Source organism: Chlorocebus sabaeus, chromosome 1 (genome assembly GCF_047675955.1).
Source record: "Chlorocebus sabaeus isolate Y175 chromosome 1, mChlSab1.0.hap1, whole genome shotgun sequence".
Taxonomy (NCBI): Eukaryota; Metazoa; Chordata; class Mammalia; order Primates; family Cercopithecidae; genus Chlorocebus; species Chlorocebus sabaeus.
Window position 1 is genome coordinate 128,165,594 of NC_132904.1, and position 21,019 is coordinate 128,186,612.

The 21,019-nt window shown below is 39.4% G+C and overlaps 1 protein-coding gene across 3 annotated transcripts in view; it reads right to left on the reverse strand.

Moving 5' to 3' along the window:
* The window catches only part of OPCML (opioid binding protein/cell adhesion molecule like), a 1,159,273-nt gene that overhangs the window by 107,581 nt on the left and 1,030,673 nt on the right, over positions 1-21,019 (reverse strand). For all 3 annotated transcript variants that reach the window (XM_008021558.3, XM_008021557.3, XM_008021556.3), the window contains one exon: positions 12,899-13,024. In XM_008021558.3, the coding sequence (XP_008019749.1) occupies positions 12,899-13,024 (126 nt within the window). The remainder of the gene's footprint in view (positions 1-12,898; positions 13,025-21,019) is intronic.

A 21,019-nucleotide genomic window follows, 5' to 3' on the forward strand; every position in this document is an offset into this window, starting at 1 on the left:
TCTATTAGGTCCGCTTGGTGCAGAGTTGAATTCAATTCCTGGATATCCTTGTTAACTTTCCGTCTCATTGATCTGTCTAATGTTGACAGTGGGGTGTTAAAGTCTCCCATTATTATTGTATGGGAGTCTAAGTCTCTTTGTAAGTCTCTAAGGACTTGCTTTATGAATCTGGGTGCTCCTATATTGGGTGCATATATATTTAGGATAGTTAGCTCTTCCTGATGAATTGATCCCTTTACCATTATGTAATGGCCTTCTTTGTCTCTTTTGATCTTTGATGGTTTAAAGTCTGATTTATCAGAGACTATGGTTGTAACCCCTGCTTTTTTTTTGTTCTCCATTTGCTTGGTAGATCTTCCTCCATCCCTTTATTTTGAGCCTATGTGTGTCTCTGCATGTGAGATGGGTCTCCTGAATACAGCAAACTGATGGGTCTTGACTCTTTATCCAATTTGCCAGTCTGTGTCTTTTAATTGGACCATTTAGTCCATTTACATTTAAGGTTAATATTGTTATGTGTGAACTTGATCCTGTCATTATGATATTAGCTGGTTATTTTGTTCGCTAGCTGATGCAGTTTCTTCGTAGCATCTATGGACTTTACATTTTGACATGTTTTTGCAATGGCTGGTACCTGTTGTTCCTTTCCATGTTTAGTGCTTCCTTCAGGATCTCTTGTAGGGCAGGCCTGGTGGTGACAAAATCTCTAAGCATTTGCTTGTCTGTAAAGGATTTTATTTCTCCTTTACTTATGAAACTTAGTTTGGCTGGTTATGAAATTCTGGGTTGAAAATTATTTTCTTTAAGAATGTTGAATATTGGCCCCCACTCTCTTCTGGCTTGGAGAGTTTCTGCTGAGAGATCTGTTGTTAGTCTGATGGGCTTCCCTTTATGTGTAACCTGACTTTTCTCTCTGGCTGCCCTTAAGATTTTTTCCTTCATTTCAACTTTGGTGAATCTGACAATTATGTGTCTTGGAGTTGCTCTTCTTGAGGAGTATCTTTGTGGTGTTCTCTGTATTTCCTGAATTTGAATGTTGGCCTGCCTTACTAAGTTGGGGAAGTTCTCCTGGATGATATCCTGCAGAGTATTTTCCAACTTGGTTCCATTTTCGCCCTCACTTTCAGGCACACCAATCAGACGTAGATTTGGTCTTTTCACATAATCCCATATTTCTTGGAGGCTTTGTTCATTTCTTTTTACTCTTTTTTCTCTACACTTCTCTTCTTGCTTCATTTCATTCATTTGATCTTCAATTGCTGATACTCTTTCTTCCAGTTGATCGAGTCAGTTACTGAAGCTTGTGCATTTGTCACATAGGTCTCGTGTTATGGTTTTCATCTCTATCAGTTCTTTTAAGGACTTCTCTACCTTGGTTATTCTAGTTAACCATTTGTCAAAACTTTTTTCAAGGTTTTTACTTTCTTTGCGCTGGTTACATAGTTCCTCCTTTAGCTCTGAGAAGTTTGAGTGACTGAAGCCTTCTTCTCTCAACTCGTCCAAGTCATTCTCCATCCAGGTTTGTTCCATTGCTGGCGATGAGCTGCGTTCCTTTGGAGGGAGAGATGTGCTCTGATTTTTGAATTTCCAGCTTTTCTGCACTGCTGTTTTCCCATCTTTGTGGTTTTATCTGCCTTTAGTCTTTGATGATGGTGATGTACTGATGGGGTTTTGGTGTGGGTGTCCTTTCTGTTTGTTAGTTTTCCTTCTAACAGTCAGGACCCTCAGCTGTAGGTCTCTTGGAGTTTGCTTGAGGTCTACTCCAGACCCTGTTTGCCTAGGTATCAGCAGCGGAGGCTGCAGAAGATAGAATATTGCTGAACAGCGAGTGTTGCTGTCTGATTCTTGCTCTGGAAGCTTCATCTCAGGGGTGTACCTCGCCGTGTGAGGTGTGAGGTGTCAGTCTGCACCTAGTGGGGGATGTCTCCCAGTTAGGCTACTCAGGGGTCAGGGACCCACTTGACCAGGCAGTCTGTCCATTCTGAGATCTCAACCTCCACGCTGGGAGATCCACTGCTCTCTTCAAAGCTGTCAGACAGGGACATTTACCTCTGCCGAGGTTTCTGCTGCTTTTTGTTTAGCTATGTCCTGTCCTCAGAGGAGGAGTCTACTGAGGCAGGCAGGCCTCCTTGAGCTCTGGTGGGCTCCACCCATTTCGAGCTTCCCGGTGGCTTTGTTTACCTACTTAAGCCTCAGCAATGGCGGGCACCCGTCCCCCAGCCTCATTGCCTCCTTGCAGTTAGTTCTCAGACTGCTGTGCTAGCAATGAGGGAGGCTCTGTGGGTGTGGGACCCTCTGGGCCAGGTGTGGGATATAATCTCCTGGTGTGTCATTTGCTAAGACCCTTGGTAAAGCACAGTATTAGGGTGGGAGTTACCCGATTTTCCAGGTGTTGTGTGTCTCAATTTCCTTTGGCTAGGAAAAGGAATTCCCTTCTCCCTTGTCCTTCCCAGGTGAGGTGATGCCTCACCCTGCTTCAGCTCTCACTGGTCAGGCTGCATCCATGGACCAGCGCCAACTGTCCAACATGCCCCAGTGAGATGAACCCAGTACCTCAGTTGAAAATGCAGAAATCGCCCATCTTCTGTGTTGCTCATGCTGGGAGCTGGAGGCTGGAGCTGTTCCTATTCGGCCATCTTGGGCATGCCCTCAACACGGCTTTACAACAGATGGTAGGTAGCATTTCCAGTTCCAATTTTACATTTGAGTTAGTTGGGTTTTTCACTTAATATGATATAAGTAATATCCATTCTCATATTTATTCTCTAAAATGCCCAGTGAAGGAGCTAAGCATCATTTCCATACAAGCCTAATTTCCAGCTGTCCCATTTCTGACATGCATAGTTTCTCAGTTCAGTGTGAGGAGTATTAAGTAGAAAGTATGGTCACCTATCAAGAACCACAGCTTAAAGACATCATAATTGTTTGTTATAAGATGTGTTGTTTTATCTGGGACTTTAGAAAGAAAACCCTAAGGAACTACTACTTATTTCTTAGTGAGGGTTTTCCACCTTGGGGAGGGAAGGTGGAGGTCATTGTGAAGTATTATGAATCTATGTTTCTAAGTCTTCCAGGGTTAGGTTAGCACTCTGGAGTCTGGGTCAGGGCCATCAGCTTCACAGTGATGCTTGCTGAAGGCACCCCTCTGCTAGGATAGCTTGCTCTGCCCTCCTCCTGCTTGCACAAAAGAACTTCAGCCTCCCAAGGAAGAGATTCTCAGGAATTTATGACTCAATCAACTCACCCAAAAGGAGCATAAATGGGATTAGTTTTAATATTGTTAAGTTGCAAAAATACAGGCATATGTGCATGCCAAAGCGAAAATGTACGCAAGCAAAGGGGGAAAACATATGGGTACCCATATGGCAAAAAGCGCATTGCTAGACCTTCACACACTTCTCATTTACAACAAGAACCAAAGTTAGTGAACATAAATTTGCTTTGCAAAAATGTGAGAGGAACAGCTTGTTTGCCCATAACTGTTCCACTGAGCAAGATATGTATAACCTTGATTTCTCATCTCAGACACCTCTTTCTCACACTCTAGGGATTAATTAGGCTCTAAACATGACTTCAGATTAGAAACAAGGCTCCTATCTGCCTTGGAGAGAGACAAAGAAGTAGTAGCACGACTGGATGATGCAGCAGGTCAACTAATAGGCAATTCCTATTAGTGGCTGGAACTGTTACCTGGGATGGCTTAGAAGAGAAATGAGGTTGGTAGGTCTCAGCAGGTTTATTTTAATTGAAGCAGACGAACAACAGGGACCTACAGCAGACAATGGCATGAATGTGGTTTTGATTTGGAGGCTCTGCTTTTGTTAGAACAATATTGGGTGGAAGCTAGAAAGCAACTAGACATAGGAAGGTAGGTGTGGACATAGGAAAGGCAAGGCAAGAGAATGGGTGATGCTCAAAGCTAGTGAGCACCCTTGGGTGCCCCAGGTAACAAGCGGAATTTGATTCAAAGTATCATCTTACATTATACTTGTTCCAACTTCAAGCTATGGAAGCCATCTTTGTACAATATAAAGAGCTCCAGACTTGAAAATCAGGAACTAGGTTCTTTTCATAAAGCTACGATTTTAGTTAGCTGTGACTCATCTGTCATTACTTAACCTTTCCATCTGTTTCCCTCCCTGTGAAATAGGCAAACTATTCTTTCTCTGACCTATTTTAGGGAACTGCTATAAACTCACTTGAGATGATTCATGTTTAAATATTTTAGAAACAACAAATTCTTATATAAGCGTAGATAGGAATAGGTTGTTAGTGGAATACTAGAGACTCATTTTCCTTGTATTTCTATTTTTTATTGTTTCATTTGAAATAATTGTCGATTCACAGGAAGTTACAAAATGGTAGAGACAGGTACCCAGCACTATCACCCAGCTCCCCCAATGGTGGCACCTTATGTAACTAAATATATATGTGTGTGTGTATGCATGCAGTATTATATATACAGTTTTATTCATAAAGTTGTATGTGACACACTTTCTTTATCCAGTCTATCATTGATGGGCATTTGGGTTGGTTCCAAGTCTTTGCTATTGTAAATAGTGCTGCAATAAACATACATGTGGATGTGTCTTTATAGTAGAATGATTTATAATCCTTTGGGTATATAACAAATAGCATTACCCAGTAATGAGACTGCTGGGTCAAATGGCATTCCTGGTTCTAGATCCTTGAGGAATTGCCATAGTCTTCAACAATGGTTGAACTAATTTACACTCCCACCAACAGTGTAAAAGCGTTCCTATTTCTCCGTAACCATTCATTGTTTCCTGAATTTTTAATAATTGCCATTCTGACTGGCATGAGATGGTATCTCATTGTGGTTTTGATTTGCATTTCTCTAATGATCTGTAATGATGAGCTTTTTTTCATGTTTGTTGGCCACATAAATGTCTTCTTTTCAGAAGTGTCTGTTCATATCCTTTGCCCACTTTTTGATAGGACTGTTTGTTTTTTATCTTGTAAATTTGTTTAAGTTCCTTGTAGATTCTGGATATTTGATCGTTGTCAGATGGGTAGATTGTAAATATTTTCTCCCATTCTGTAGGTTGCCTGTTCACCCTGATGCTGGTTTATTTTGCTGTGCAGAAACTCTTTAGTTTAATTAGATCCCATTTGTCAATTTTGGCTTTTGTTGCAATTGCTTTTGGTGTTTTAGTACACCACGGAATACCATGCAGCCATAAGAAAGAATGAGATCATGTCCTTTGCCGGGACATGGATGAAGCTGGAAGCCATCATTCTCAGCAAACTAACACAGGAACAGAAAACCAAACACCGCATGTTCTCTGGACACAGGGAGGAGAACAACACACACTGGGGCCTGTCAGGGTGTGGCGGGGAAGGGGAGGGAGAGCATTAGGGCAAATACCTAATGCATGCTGGGCTTAAAACCTAGATGATGGGTTGATAGCTGCAGCAAACCACCGTGGCACATGTATACCTGTGTAACAAACCTGCATATCCTGCACATGTATTCAAGAACTTAGACTAAAATAAAAATCAAAATTAAAAATAAATAAAGTTATGAATAATTGCACTGTGGAGTTTACTTGCATTTCACTAGTTTTTGCATGTACTTATTTTTATGTCTTTGTGTATAGTTCGACAACATTCAGTCACACATACTGAGTCATATAGGTACCATAACAATAAGATACAGTATAGCTCCATCAACCTAAGGCAGCTCCCTTCTGCTTCCCTTTCCTTTTGCTACTCTCACCACTGGCAACTGCTGGCCTGTTGTGCATATTTACAATTTTGACAACTCAAGAATGTTATAAAAATGGAATCATACAATATGCAAACTTTTGAGACCAACTCTTTTTATTCATCACAATGTCTTTCAGGTCCATCCAAGTTGTCAAATGGAACAATAGTTCATTCCTTTGTTTTGCTGTGTAGTATTTCATGGTGCGATTATACCACAGTTTAACCATATACCCAATGAAGGACATTTGGCTTTTTGCCTATCACAAATAAAACTGCTATATCATTCCCAATCTACACTCAGGCCAAAGAAATGAATCAAAGACCTCAGAACTGTCAAGGAATAAGAGACAAAGACAAGAGGTAATAAAATAGTAAAAATTATCACTTTTCTCTCAAGGCTGCTCGCACATTCAATGAGTTAAAACACAAAAAATGCACAAAACGGGGCTGGGCATACAGTATGCACTCATCATAATACCATCATAACCAGCACCCAGGCTAATCTGTATGCTACATGGATTCAAAGAATGCATTCAAATGCAAATATGGCACAACTACAGTTTAGAAATAACTGTTGAGTTAGTGTTCAACACTATTACCTGCTTTCCATTCATTTTCTCTTTTGATACCCAAAATAAACTGATAAAGTCGTTCCCATTTTGCAGTAAAGGGTTTTGAGGATCAGTGAGATAAATCAACATTTGTTAAGTCACTCCGTGTGTTAACAACTCAGCCCAGGTCTCATGCTAAACATGGGTGTTAGCCCATGTTCTGCCAATGGGCTACCACCACCATCCAACAGCCTATCCAATGGGCTAACACCACCATCCAACAGCCTATCCAATACCTATACTCAAGTGTGGGTCAATATATCTTTTATTTGGAGTGCTAAGAACTTGGTGATTTCTTCTAAGACTTTCTCTTTAGGAATTTCTAGCATGAAAAATGAATGCTGTAGCAGAAACAGTCGTGAATCAGTACCTTTTTCTTTTTTTTAGACAGAGTTTTGCTCTTGTCACCCAGGTTGCAGTGCAATGGCCCGATCTCAGCTGACTGCAATTTCTGCCTCCTGGGTTCAAGAGATTCTCCTGCCTTAGCCTTCTGAGTAGTTGGAACTACAGGCATGAGTCACCACGCCTGGCTAATTTTTTGTATTTTTTTGTAGAGACGGGGTTTCACCCTGTTTGCCAAGGTGGTCTTGAACTCCTGACCTCAGGTGATCTGTCCACCTCAGCCTCCCAAAGTGCTGTGATTAAAGGCATGAGCCACAGAGCCCGGCTGATTAGTATATTTCTAACCTGAACATCTACCAGAGTAACTAGAAGACAAAACTGCCCAACCAGGTGATAACCACGGGTGGTGATTTTGCTAGCATTAGCTCTTTACTTCCATGGAATTCTCTCATTTAGCAACCTCGGATATCTAGAACAAAGCCAAACATTATTTCCCCCAGACAGAAGTCATCAGTGCCATTGATCACATTCCGAAAAGCTAATGCCTTTCACTCAAAGAAGGCCCTTTCCCACCACTACGTCTTATTTAGGACTAATCAACTTAGTTGTATAGATTCTTGCTCAAGACAAATTAGAAGCAGATCATCAGAAGAAACGTGGCTGCTAAAAGACAGGTGCACTGACTTTAGGAAGAACTGACAAGTCTGACTGAAAGGAAGAAAGAAACACTACAGGAACTATTTTTAAAAGACACAAGATTTTAAACAGTATTGATGGTATTTAAGGGTCATATTCCTAGTCATCGCAGTCCCCAAATGCCAAGATACAAACAATCTATACGTATAATCTTGATGTTACAATGTAAAGATGAGGCTAAATGGCATTCACTAGACAAAAATAAACAGAATAGAACATAATTTAAATGCTTTCAGTGGAAATAACTTGAGTAAATGCATAAAAGAGTCAGCTTTGGTTACCTGGAAAGTTCACTTATATGAAATAACTTGCTCCCTGAGATATTACTGTATCTGAGTAGACTGTATGAGCAGCTCACTCACGGGTGAAGTGTTGTCATCTTAAAATCTCAGGGGAGGAGAGACAGGAAGGAAGACTTTGTTATTTTTTCCCAAACATCTGGCCTTTCCAAATATGTCATGGCAGCGAAGCCAGGTGTGCGAGGCATCGCAGTGGATTCCTATGGCATTGCAAGCGGGGGTGACTACCCTCCTTAGAACACAACAGGCTCTAGGGACTTCTTCTGCCACTCCCATCCCTGCAACTTTTTCACATTACTCATGTGCCTACACAAGCCTGCCAGTGATGGTGGCCCAGCTTCCCTTCTCTTGTCCTTCAGGAATGGGAAAGGAAATAATTCTTGAAGCCCAGCTGATTCACAATGTATTCCAATCCACTTTGCTTGCTTGTTTTGGGACCTGACTTTTTCCTTTGGAAAATTTTTTGAGGCAGCAGCCTGTGTTATATAGAATAATAATTCCATCATTATTCTACTTCCTGGGCCATGGGTGACTAAGTACAGATTTCCACATATGTAAAGGCTGCTACACAAGTGCCATACCCTCTAGCAGATCTATATAAATATTTTTAGTAAGACATTGCCTGCTATTGAAAAAATTAAGTATAGATTTTTATATCTAAAGATTAAGAATGAATACACAGTCAAAAGCTCAGCAGTTTGCACAGAAACAACAAAACCCCAAAGGGATGTTTGCATAGTGCTTTTCGTTATGTTCACAACATTTATTCATGATCCTGGTAACATCCAGCTTTCCTCAAAAGTGAGGCACGTGTCCTCGAAAATGCCCGGGTTCTGGAAATCTGGTACACTTTCAGTACTGCCAAGGAGACGAGAGGTCGACAGGGCTCCCGCAGCTTACTCAGTCTAGAGAGTAGAAAAGCTGGGAAGTCTTCAGATCCACCTTTGGAAACTTGGGGATGTTTCAAAACTTTTACCCTACTTTGGTAAGAAGGATATGTCTTTGGTTTGTTTGTTTTTGTGAAACAAATATACCTGAAAAGAAAAGTTACTTCAAAGGGGCTCCCCAGAAACGTCAATGATGGGAGTATTTACACCACCAACATGGGCAAAGGCTACCCAGGCTCCTCTCACTCCCTTGCCTCCTCCCACTCCAATCACTTTAATCACTTACCAGTGCAGTTTCACTACCTGAAACCTTCACTCTTCAACCATTATCATCTTAGGTAGAGACTGCATTTCTGTATTTTGAGCTGTATTTTTGCCTTCATTATGTCTGTCTACTTTTTATATTTCAGAGATTCCTCATAGTTTCAGATCCATCAAAGCTTATTATTATTTTTCTCTAATGCGATAATGGATTTATTTATTTTTTTTTTTTTACCGCTTTTCTACAATTGTAAGGGGTCAACAGCATGTACTCATATTGCCCTCATATTGCCATCTTAAACTGTAAGTGTGATTACTATTTTTAATTTTTAATAATCTGCTTATTAAAATATTTTTCTTAAATGAAAGCTGATTTACTCGTCCCTGTTTACAGATCGCCAAATTTAAATCATATATTTCAAATATTGCATTAGCTAACTCCTCCACCATAATCCTACTGGAATTTCAAAGAAAATATCATTGCAACCTTTATTTCTTATTCTTCCATGCTGAATCAATCAACGAATTTTTCTAAAAAATGCTGTTTGATGTTCCAGTTTTATTGAATGTACTTCTAATCTTTTAAAACAACTCCCTGATTGCAAGTCAGAAGAAGTATCCTTCTAAAAATAAATATTGGTAGCCACCCTGCAGATGCAAATTTTAAACTTACAAATACTTCATATTCCAGAGCTTTTCTTTTTTTTGTTATTATACTGTAAGTTCTGGGGAACATGTGCAGAACGTGCAGTTTTGTGACATAGGTATACACGTGCTATGGTGGTGTGTTGCACCCATCAACCCGTCACCTACATTAGGTATAAAATTGAAATGCTACAGAGAAGATTAGCATAGCCCCTGTGCTTTTCAAACTGGGAAACCATTTTTTGGAGTTCAAATGCTTAAATATCATTGAGAGAGGGAAGGGGAAAGACAATAGTGAAAATGAAAGACAGCAAAGTTAAGGCCAAGCCTATGAGAAAACAAAGGCAACTTCAAAGTAGAGCACAGCCTGTGAGATTTAAAGAAGAGAGAGATCACTTAAATTTAGGATTTTCCAGTGAGGCTAAATTGCAGCTATTACATTCTATAAAAGATCGAGAATACGAATGAATCCCCCTTATTTTAAAAGGGAAATCTTACCAGTGTACCATTATAAAGAATTGCTTCAGAACATTTACATAAAGTCAAAATACCTTTTAAATGATTTCCAAGCTTAGAGAACTGTGTGTTTAGGATCAAATAACTACATTCTGGGATTTCAAGCATTTATAAAGACATTTGATTTTACCAAATATATAAAAGTTGATCTGATGGTTAGACACAGTTTTGTATGTAATATAAATCCAAAATTATCTCTAACTTTAGGCAAAATTATCATGGAACCCATGTCTTTGGGAACATTATTGCTGTGTTTATATTAAGTTTGAGTTTTGTGATATCCCTTACATATACTTTAATACTCTCATTAATTTTACTTTATGATATAGAGACATTCTAGGTTTTAATAGCCGAGGTCTTTATACCAAGAATATTAGGCTAATTTATTAGCATTATCTTTCCCTATAACAAGGCAGGAGCAAAAATATGTGTTCTCAGTCCACAAAGAGAAAAGCAGCAAAAGCTTGAATGATACACCTAGTAGAAGATCCAGTCTCTTATTTGATAAGTGCAATGACATAATTAATGTTTCAAATTAGGAAAAAAATTCAGATCATTATTGTCTACATTTCTGTATATTTATATTTCAAATTTAATTGAAATCTAATTACCAACAATAAAATACACTTATTTTTTACAGTTTTATTAGTTTTGACTAATTTTGACACCAACATAACCTTCAAGATACAGAACTTTTCCAACATCCCCCAAAACTTCTTGTGGCCCTTTGCAATCACTTCTCCCCAAATCCCCACCCTAAGTAACCACTGACTTGACTTCTGCCATTCCCGATTACTTTTGTCTATTATAGGATTTCAAGCAAACAAATTCATACAGCATGTGTTTTTTAATTTTTAGCTTATCTTTCTCAGCACGCCATTTTTGAGATACATCCATTTTGTTATGTGCATCAGTGGTTTGTTCCTTTTAATTGCTGAGTAGCAATCTGTTGTTAGAATATTCCACAATTAATCTATTTGTCTGTCAATGGTTATTTGGGTTATTCATAGTTTACAGCTATTATTAATGAAACTGCTAAAAACATTTGTATACAATATACATTTGTGAGCATATGCTTTCATTTATCTTGAATAAATGCCTAGGAGTGGAATTGCTGGTGCGTATGCTAAGTGTATGTTTAACTTTATAACAAAATGTGAAATTGTTCCCCATTGTGCTTATATATTTTTACAGTTGCAGAGTTAATATATAAAGCTTCAGCTGATCCACATCTTCACCAACACGATATTATCAGCCTTTTTAATTTTAGTCTTCCTAGGGATTATACAATGGTATCTCATTTTTGTTTAATTTTTATTTATACGATTAAGATGTTAGTCATATTTTTGTGTACTTATTTGCCATTCACATACTATATCTTCTTTTGGAATTGTCCAAATTTTTTGTTCACTTTGAGGTGGAGTGTCAGAATTGTGTTGGGAGAATTCTTCATATACACTAGATGTAAATTTTTTGTCAAATATATGCACAGTAAATGTTTTTATCCAGTCTGTGACTCCACTGAAGGTTTTTAATTTTGATGAAGGCTGTGATGAATTAAGTTACAACCCTATAAAAATGATACCTTGAATTCCTAACCCCTGATACCTCAGAATGTGACCTTATTTAGAAATAGGGTCTTTACAGAGGTAATCAAGTTAAAATGAAGTTACTGGTGTGGACCCTGATATATGATGGCTTATATCCTTATTAAAAGGAACAACTTGGACACAGATGCATCTAGGAAGAAGGTCATAGGAAGATGAAGGCAGAGATCAGGGTAACAGATTACAAGTCAAGCAACGCCAGTGACTACCAGCAAACCACCAGCATCTAGGGAAGGACGTGGAACGAATTCTCCCTCAAGCTCTTGAAAGGAACCAACCCTGCTGACGCCATGACCTCAGACATCTGGCCTCCAGAAATGTGAGGAAATACATTTCTGTTATTTAAATCACAGAATTTTGGGTATTTCGGTATTAACATGAATTTATCACTTTTGTTCTGTCATGGTTAGGGCTTTTCTTGTCCTGGCAAATCTTTGTCTTTCTCAATATTACTAAGATTTACTCTTACACTTTCTTGTAGATCCATATTACTTTTGAATGTTACGTAGGCACACTCCACACATTTTTCCTATTTACTTGGTTTCGTGTTTGAATTTTTAATGCCTGAGGAAGCTCTTGTTTCTTGTATAATTCCTAGAATTAATCACAGCTTTTAGTAGCAGTGTAAATATTTCAAGTGGCTCTGTGCCCATCTCTTCAAGTTTGGCTTGGGGCAAGTTTTATTTCCAAAAGGATAAGCCCCACTGTCCTTCTGGTTCCCTTGCTATTAAGTTGGAAATGGTTTTAACCGATGTTTTCATGCCAATTATTGACTGCTCAGCACAGCCATGCCCAAATGCACTTAACCATTTCCATCATCCTTCTTCCACTCAAGGTGAACTATTTATGGACAGGTCAGACGTGTGTGGCTCTGGATAAATGTCCTGAAAGTGCTGAAGCAAGGAGATCCTTTTTCTCCTGGACACACAATAATGCCAAACTTCTCCATGGCCACACTAATACCCTTGTGCTCTACTTCCAGGAAGAACAAACCACCAACTGACCCACCTCTACTTTCAGAAATTCACATCTTCATTGGAAGTTATTCTTATGTCCTTTGTTCTTCATAGTTTGGAAAACAGAAGCCATCTAAGGCCATAAAAATGACTGAGACTATAATTTAGCAAATTTCCTCTAGGAATCCTTCTTTTGAAATGAAAAAGCCAGCAATTGGTGCATATTGCCTGCGTGATCTTATATGACTGGACTACAAAATGTTTTCTGATTCCTGAAGCTCTGTTGTGCATAAGAGCCAAGACTTTAACATACTACCTCTGAAAACGTCCTTCAGGTCAGCATCTTACCCTTGACTGACAGGTGTCTCCACGTCACAGTTGGCTCTGGTCTGCCAATAGCAAGACACAGCAGGGTCACACTGCTTCCCTCATTCACAGTGATGTCTGAGGAGATATTCATGATCTGAGGAGGAACTGTAAGGAAACAGGATAGAAGAAATACCTGAGAATAATTCTTTGCACTTAAAAGGAGGTGTTAGCCTACAAATTTTGTATAGCATGTTTTTATGATAAATATTGTTCACAATAATAAATTTCAAGTTGCTTGATTCGCCAAAGATAGGGCCATAAACGTTTGCCTTGTACTTATGGTAGAAGGAGCTCTAAATTATACCTTGGCGATAGCAGGAGACAGATGTGGGAACACTGGTGGGAAGCAGAGGACCTGAGAGAGGGTGTGACTGTTGATTAAAAGGTGAAATCAAAAATATTCACAAAGCCTTCCAAGAGCTCCTGTTTATCCCCATGTTTATTGTTTTTAGTGGAATCAGTGGCGTAAGCTGATAACCATGAGGGACCACTGTCCTCAGCCTCAAGCCTTCCCCAATATTGCACTCAAAATGCTGATAACGCTGAGTTAGTTACTATTTTCCGAGCATTGCAGACCCTTTTAAAATCTTTGACCTTGAACAGGTTGTTCCATCCTGGAATTATTTTGTTTCTCACTTATTTTAACCTGAAAATCCCTCACCATCCCTTAAAACACATCCTTTAAAACTCCGTGAAATTCTCTGACTCTCTTGATAGAGTTAGAAAATCCTGGATCCAACCAGCAATGCATGTGTGTCCTTACTACTACTGCAACCATGAGATTGTACTCCAAATTGTATTTTTTAAGTGGCATCATATCCTAGTGGTTAGGAGCAGGGTTCTGGATTCAGATAGACCAATGTTTCAATCAGCTTAATTCCTCACCTGCTACATGACCGTTAGCAAGGTGACCTGCCTTTGTCCCTTTGAGCTTAATTTTTCTCACTCGTGAAATGTGGATGATAGTAGTAGCTAAACTCACAACACAGTGAGTTTAGGTGAAATAACGGCTTAGCAGAGTGACTGATATAATGTAAGCACTCAATAAATGTTAGCTCCTAAGATGATGATGACGACGATCATGATGATGTCAGGAAAAACATATTTCACAAACAACAGTTTTCCTCTCATGAGCCAGGATCATGCCCGTGTACCCACAGCACTACAAATTTTAGCCTAAAATGACACCTGGTCTTACTGTCTCACCTCCAGGCCTTGATTCTCTTCAACTCAAAGGTCAGTATTGGAAAACGCCCAGATTGCTTCTCACCTCTTATTTATCACCACCACTGTCTTGGTTGTTTCTCACCACTTTTCACAGAGATAATTGCAGTAGCCTCCCACCAGGAACCTTCCACCTGGCCTCTTTCCATTTTGGGGTCCCACCAATCTATTCCCTACACATAGCCAGAGCAATCTTTCCAAGTAATCATGGAATCAAACTGCTCTCCTCCTTTCTCCTTTACCCCAGAACGGCCTACCACGTTTAACAAACAAATCCTTCTGCATGACCTGAGCTCTCTGGAGTCGAACCCCCAAACCCACCAACAAACCTCATCTCAGGCCCCGTTTCCTCTAACAAAGCACATGGCACACACTGGCCCCTTATCTTCTCCTGAATGTTTTAAAAGCATCAGCACTCCCATAACTTTCCTTTTCCTTGACTGTCTTTTCTTGATTCCCTACCAACAGATATGATTCATCTTTCAAAGGGTACCCCAACATCCTCTCTCCTCTGCCATTTGCCCTAACCTCTCCCCACATCCTGAAAGCAGAAGCAGTCATCTCTTCTGCTGCGTTTTGTTTAGACCTGTCCCAGGGAGGGCTTTGAACGTGCTCTATGTATGGCAGCTTATTGTCTTCTGACTGTCTCTGCACCTGGAGAATGAGGAGCTGGAGGGCAAGTGTGGAATCACACACATCTCTACTCCTCAGTGTAAATCACAGAGCCTGACAACGGTACATGCTTAATTTCTCTTTGAAAGAAAGATCCAAAACAGATTGAAAAGAAATCCCAAAACTAAGGGAGGTAAAGCTTTGAATGGAAGATTTTAGATACTCAAACCTTTCTTTCCAATTTTCTTTCAGATCCTCAAATAAAAGGAAGATAACACAGAGCGGAGGCTCCAAGCCTGCAGACATGCTGATGTATTTGTACTGCCAATTTAATTGTGAATTATTAATTACCAAACAGGTACAGGGCAGGTCAATTCCAAACAAACCTGAGCTGAGCTGATGGCAAAGGAGAATTATGGCAAATGCTGAATTCGGACGATTTTGCAGCTTGGAGTTTTATGCTGCTGAGACCTTACAGGTAAGTCTTTTCAAGGAGAAGCCATGAGTAACAAGTAGAACATTTGAGCTCTTAATCTACATTAGCAAATAAATAAAAATTGCCTATCTTATAAATCTGCCATATTTGGGATTATTTCTGCATTAGGATTTGGCCTGAAATTTCAGTGCACATACGTTACCCAAATACATGCTGGGGAAAAATAGCGTACATTGTAGCTACACTGCATTCTCTTGAGAAAAATGTTCTACCTGTTTTTTTTTTTTTTCTTTTTCCTATATTTTCTAGCTTGTTAAAAAATAGTTCTGGGCTTAGAAATGTCAATACTTTTTTCACTTCTGTAAAGCAACAACTCGAGTGCAACTTCCAAAATATTCTCAAAATAATGTCTGCTTCAGCCGGAACTGTTAGGCCATCTGAAGTTTTTTGTCTTAATTTTTTTTTCAGACCCTAAAGGCTCCCTAATAGTAAGTTACACACAGCTGGGGAAAGCACATTCATTGAATGGAGGCAGCTATGATGCCTCAGGATAGAACTCAGCACAGCCACCAACTCAGAACTGTTCTTTCCACAGACATCGTACCTCATCCGATAGTGTGAAGGATGCTGGATTAAGAGATATGGAAAACTCCATGGATGCTTAGCATGTCATCCTCATTGCTCAGGCGCTCAGTCTATGTTACCCATGAGGAAAGAGCTTCCTGAAGTAGGATCGCAAAGGCTAACCGAGACGTTCCTACTAAGCCCAGGTAGTGTTGTATGCCATCCTCTGTAGCTCCGTCATGTTCTCTGTCATTTTCTCCAAGGAGGAACGATAACTACAGTGTTAGGGTGTGGATCGCTAACAGAAAAGGAAGTGCAGAGGATGAACTGGCAGAAAGGGAAGTTCCTTCTCTTCTTAATTACAATATCCTTAGAAACTAACATTAATAAGCAACTTTGTTGTTTTCAAATTCCTTGTTTATTGAGATAAACAAGCTCCTTACAAATGGTGAGATAAATCAAATAAATATTCTCACCATTAATATTGAAGAAACTGAGGCATGAGGAGATAAATTGATCAAAATTATAGGGTCAGTAAACAAGAGTTCCTCTCACTGTATTATGATTCCTCTTTGTTTATTGTTGACCAATTCCCCAAACAAAATGTCCATCCACAAGCCTTCACGTGTTTGTGAACTCTGCTTCAAATGTCTTCCCAGAGCATCTTCCCTCACAGCACCTGCCATGATGAACAAAACCATCCCATTCACGTCAGCGCCCCCTGCACACTGCAGGCCACAACAGGAGGAGCCTATTATCACTGTCCTGGTTTCCCCAGGGCCATGCATGCTGCTTGCCAAGGAAGGTATTCAATACTTTTAATGTAAATTCAAATCTGAGTTGAATTCCGCAATTATCACTACAACTCTACCTTGTTTCCATGATGACTTTGTGAAGAAAGGAACACTTGGGGATAGCTTTTAAATGCTTCTCCATATTTTGGCAGGTGATCTTTGTTTAATTTTTAGACGAGTATCTGTAGCAAATGAATCTATACATATTGCTACTGCTTGTAAATATACATATAAACATAAAGAAATGAATAATAACCTTACCTGAAATGCCCAAATTACTCAAAGGAAATGGTAGGACCCACAGAGTTTAACTAAAGGATAATAAATAGCACAGTGTGTCATCTGTGCAGACGCTGTTGAGCCTCCCCTGCTGGTGCCGTAGGTATCTGCTTACCTTTTCACTGATGGTGGTGTTTTACAATAGGGCCTTTGCATAGATTGTGCAGAGGGTTAAATGCACAACTACGGTAACTTCAAAACGTGGTCATTTTGGATAGATGATAGATGGGTAATAGCTAGGCAGAAGAAAGATCAGTATAGATAGAAATATAGAGAGACAGATGATATATTGACAGAAGTTGGGTAAGTATGTGGGTAGACAGAAAGGGATAGATGATAGATAGATAGATAGATAGATAGATAGATAGATAGATAGATAGATAGATAAACAGATAGATGACAGATAGACGGAGATAGAAATTCCACAGTTATCTTTTAAATATCTTGCTTCTGCCTAAAACATCCCACATGTGCCCCTTGATAAAGATGGAAGGCCTAAAACTTCTTAACAGGATTTACAAAACCATTTGTTTTGCAGTCTGTCCAAAACATAACTTCTAGGTCCTTCTCTAAAGCCTCTCTCCAGAGCTCCATCATCCTCTCAACTTTGTACCTTTATACACACAATTCCCTCTGCTTGGAAAACCCATTCCCATACCTGTGCCATCTGATCCACCCACTCTCCAGTTCTCAACTCACATTCAGAACTTACTTGTGATGTCTGAGTCACCCTTTCTCTCCCCAAGACATTCTTGTCTATGCCTTTATCATACCATTTATCTTTGCAACTGAACTACCCCATGGACAGGATCTGTGATAGGTACCCTCGTATTCCTATTATACACACAATGACTGACATGCAGTAACATCTTCTTTATCCCTATAAACATAATGTATGAGTGCATGGGTTTCTAAATTCAGTATCTGATAATGTGTCAAGTGTTTCCCATCCTAGAGACTGACACTTGCTCTATCCTCTCCCTGAAATCCTCACCATCCTATTCTTCACGTGTGTAATTTTTTTTCTGGGCTCAGTTTTAATGTTACTTCCCCGGAGAAGTCTTTGCTAATGATCCCAGTCCCCTGCCCCCAATATCTAATTCAGGTCCTCTTGTTACAATCTCTCCTCAACCTTTACATTTTCTTGTATAATACATACAAAGTTTTGGGCTTTTATACCCACGTATATGACTATTTGTTTAACATCTCTCTGGCCCACTAAACTATCTACTTTACAAACCACTACACTCCCGGTAAATAGAACTATGCTTGCCACACAATATTTAATAGATGCTTAATAAAAACTTGCTAAATAAATAAATGACTACTCTGTATACTGTTTTATTCAAATGATTGTGTACTTGGGAGAGAGCAGACTTGAGCTGGAAAAGGCTTTCCCAAAGATGAAACATGTCTTTCCGTAAAGTTAGTTGGGATTGAAATGTGTGACTTTGCACATACCAACCCCACCCTGCATAAAGTTGATATGATGTGGTGGAAACAGCAGTGAGAGGCCAGGGAACATGCCTCTGGTTCTGAAGTCCAATAGACCCGCTTGGCATTGGACAACTTTTATTTACTGAGCCTAAGCCCATGGCTCCTCATCTGTACAATGGGGATGAAAACCTTGTCTCTTCAGGTTGTTGCAAGAACTAAATATAAATGTATTGAACACAGGAGCATAATGCATGGAAATAAGGAAGTATCTGGTAAATGTTAGCTGCTATTAGCCTTTGTATATACTCATTATTGATATTGTTCACGCCATTTAGAATCAGAGAAACGGCTTAATCTGTGCCTAATTGCTCATTTTCTAAATCTTAGTTTCCAACTTTAAGTTGGGACTTATAACTAAATGAAGCTTACCTTGGAGATACACACACACATATATATTTAAATACATTATATGATATGTTATATATAATAATATAGTATAGTATATTGTATACTATATTTAATATAGTATAACATTACTATATATTTCATATGTACATAGAGTATATGTAGAGTATATATGTGCATAAACACTCTAGCTATCAGAGTAAAACGTGCATATTCAATGACTAACCATCAATTTCCTCCTCTTAAACTGAGCTATTGGGCCTAAGCAAATGCGTATGGCAAATCTCACATGTGTATGAAGAAATTGCTTGGCTTTTAAAATATTTTCTTTTAAGGGGTGTCTGTTTCTAGAAGGAACAGGGTACAAGACCTCAGCACCATGTCCTGCTCAGCCAGGACCCAGACCTCATCTCAGCTGAGAGGCAGAAGCAAAGTGGGTCTGGGACCAGATGCACAGGTGTCTGCTGCTGCTCCCTACCTCAGCCTTGCCCACATCTTTAGCAATGTAATAAGTAATGATACCTCATATGTGATGGGTATTTGGGGCTTTATTATCTAATTTGGTCTTGACAACAGCTTTGAGGTAGACAGGACAAGATAAAGGAACTGAAGTGTGTCCATAAGGCAGGATGCTGGGACACAGTCTTCACCCTCAGGGTCAGACCCACTGAGAGGGGTTCAGGTCACCAGGACAGCACTGGCCTTGGGGTCACACAGCTCCGGACTCTGGTCCTGGCCTCACTTCAACTGGACGCCTGAGCGCAGGTGAGTTCTGAATCTTGCCAGTTTCCTCTCCCAGGGGGAGTGCTCATGACACCTGCTTATGGGTAGGGTGAAGGTATGGGTAAAACTCTGAGTTCAATCCTTGGCCAAAAGCAGGTGCGTATTGAAGGCTGCTTCCTCATTCTGTACACATTGTCAAGAATTCCCACATTGTCAAGAACTCTCTGGGAATTTTTTTAAATGGCAGATTATTAGATCTGAATCAGAACAGGGAGTAACAGTGTCAGAAAGTCCTCAAGGTGAATTTGGCATGCAGCCAAGATTACGAGTCATTGCTACACCCCTGCAAGGGGCATCCATTCTGTCTGGTACCCTCCCAGTCACCCAGAGCCACCCAGCTTCCATGACATCCCTCAGCATCCTGTCCCTCCAGGACCTGCTCCCCATTAGAGATGGCGCCACAAGGTAACTGCAAAGGCAGCCTTCCCTGCATCTCAACCTTGCCCTGTCTCTGTCAAGTGGTTGTCTAGTCTTAATTGTTTTATTTAAGACTGTATGTCAGAGTTAGAAAAAGAAATCTTGGGATTTGGAGTCACAGGGGCTAAGGTTTGAATACAATTTTTTTCCAAGTATTTTCTATGTGATTTTTTAAAAAAATGACCTAAGCCATTAAGTTTCAGGTTACTCTACTGTGAAATGGGCGTAAAAATATTTGCATCACAGAGATATGGAGATTAGATTAGTGATAATTATTTCAAAACGGCTTAAATAGCTATTATTATTTTTTTACTTTACTGTTGTTATTATTATCAGGGAATAACAAAATACTAAGAGACCATGTAAAAGCTAATATAAATGTGAAATACTTTTCATTACCATTTTAAACACTCAAGGCTAATTTATAAAAATAATACAGAAAAAGACTTTTAAAGATCCAATGTTTTATCCTTATGGGGTTACCTTTTTGCATTTTAATAGAAATGTTTACTTCTTAAACCAGAGGCAAATTGGGAATTATGGCATTTATCTAGGCTAGGTTGTGTGATATTCTGTATACTCAAATAGTATAATATTTTGCAAAAAGCACTGCATGAAGTGTAAGGAGGAGCAGATTCTGAACATTTTCCTTCTGTAGCTCTGTGACCTTTTGCTAATCATTTAATGTACCTGGCTAGAGCTGTATGTGCACTTGTGTGTTTGTATGTGTGCATTGTTGTTAATTTGTTTTGGTTAGCTTTAGAATGGAGGCACTGGATTGCAAATCCCCAGGTCTGTTCTGGTCTAAAACCCTGGGAGCTGATGATCTTTCAGGAACAAGTTGGGTCTATCAGTGAACTCCTCCTGGAACAGAGTAATACCACCACCAGCAGCAACAACAAAATCGTTTATGTTTATTTCTTGAAGCCTAGCATCAAGTGCTGTTATACACATTGCTTCCTTTAATTCCCAACACATTCTTAGGAAATATGCACTATTAAAAATCAGCATAATGATAGGCATATATATTAATGGAATAGAATGGAGAATCCAAAAATGTATCCACATTTTACAGTCAGTTCATTTCCAACAAGGTGCCAAGTCAATTCAATGAGGAATGAATAGTGTTTTCAATGAATGGTACTGAGA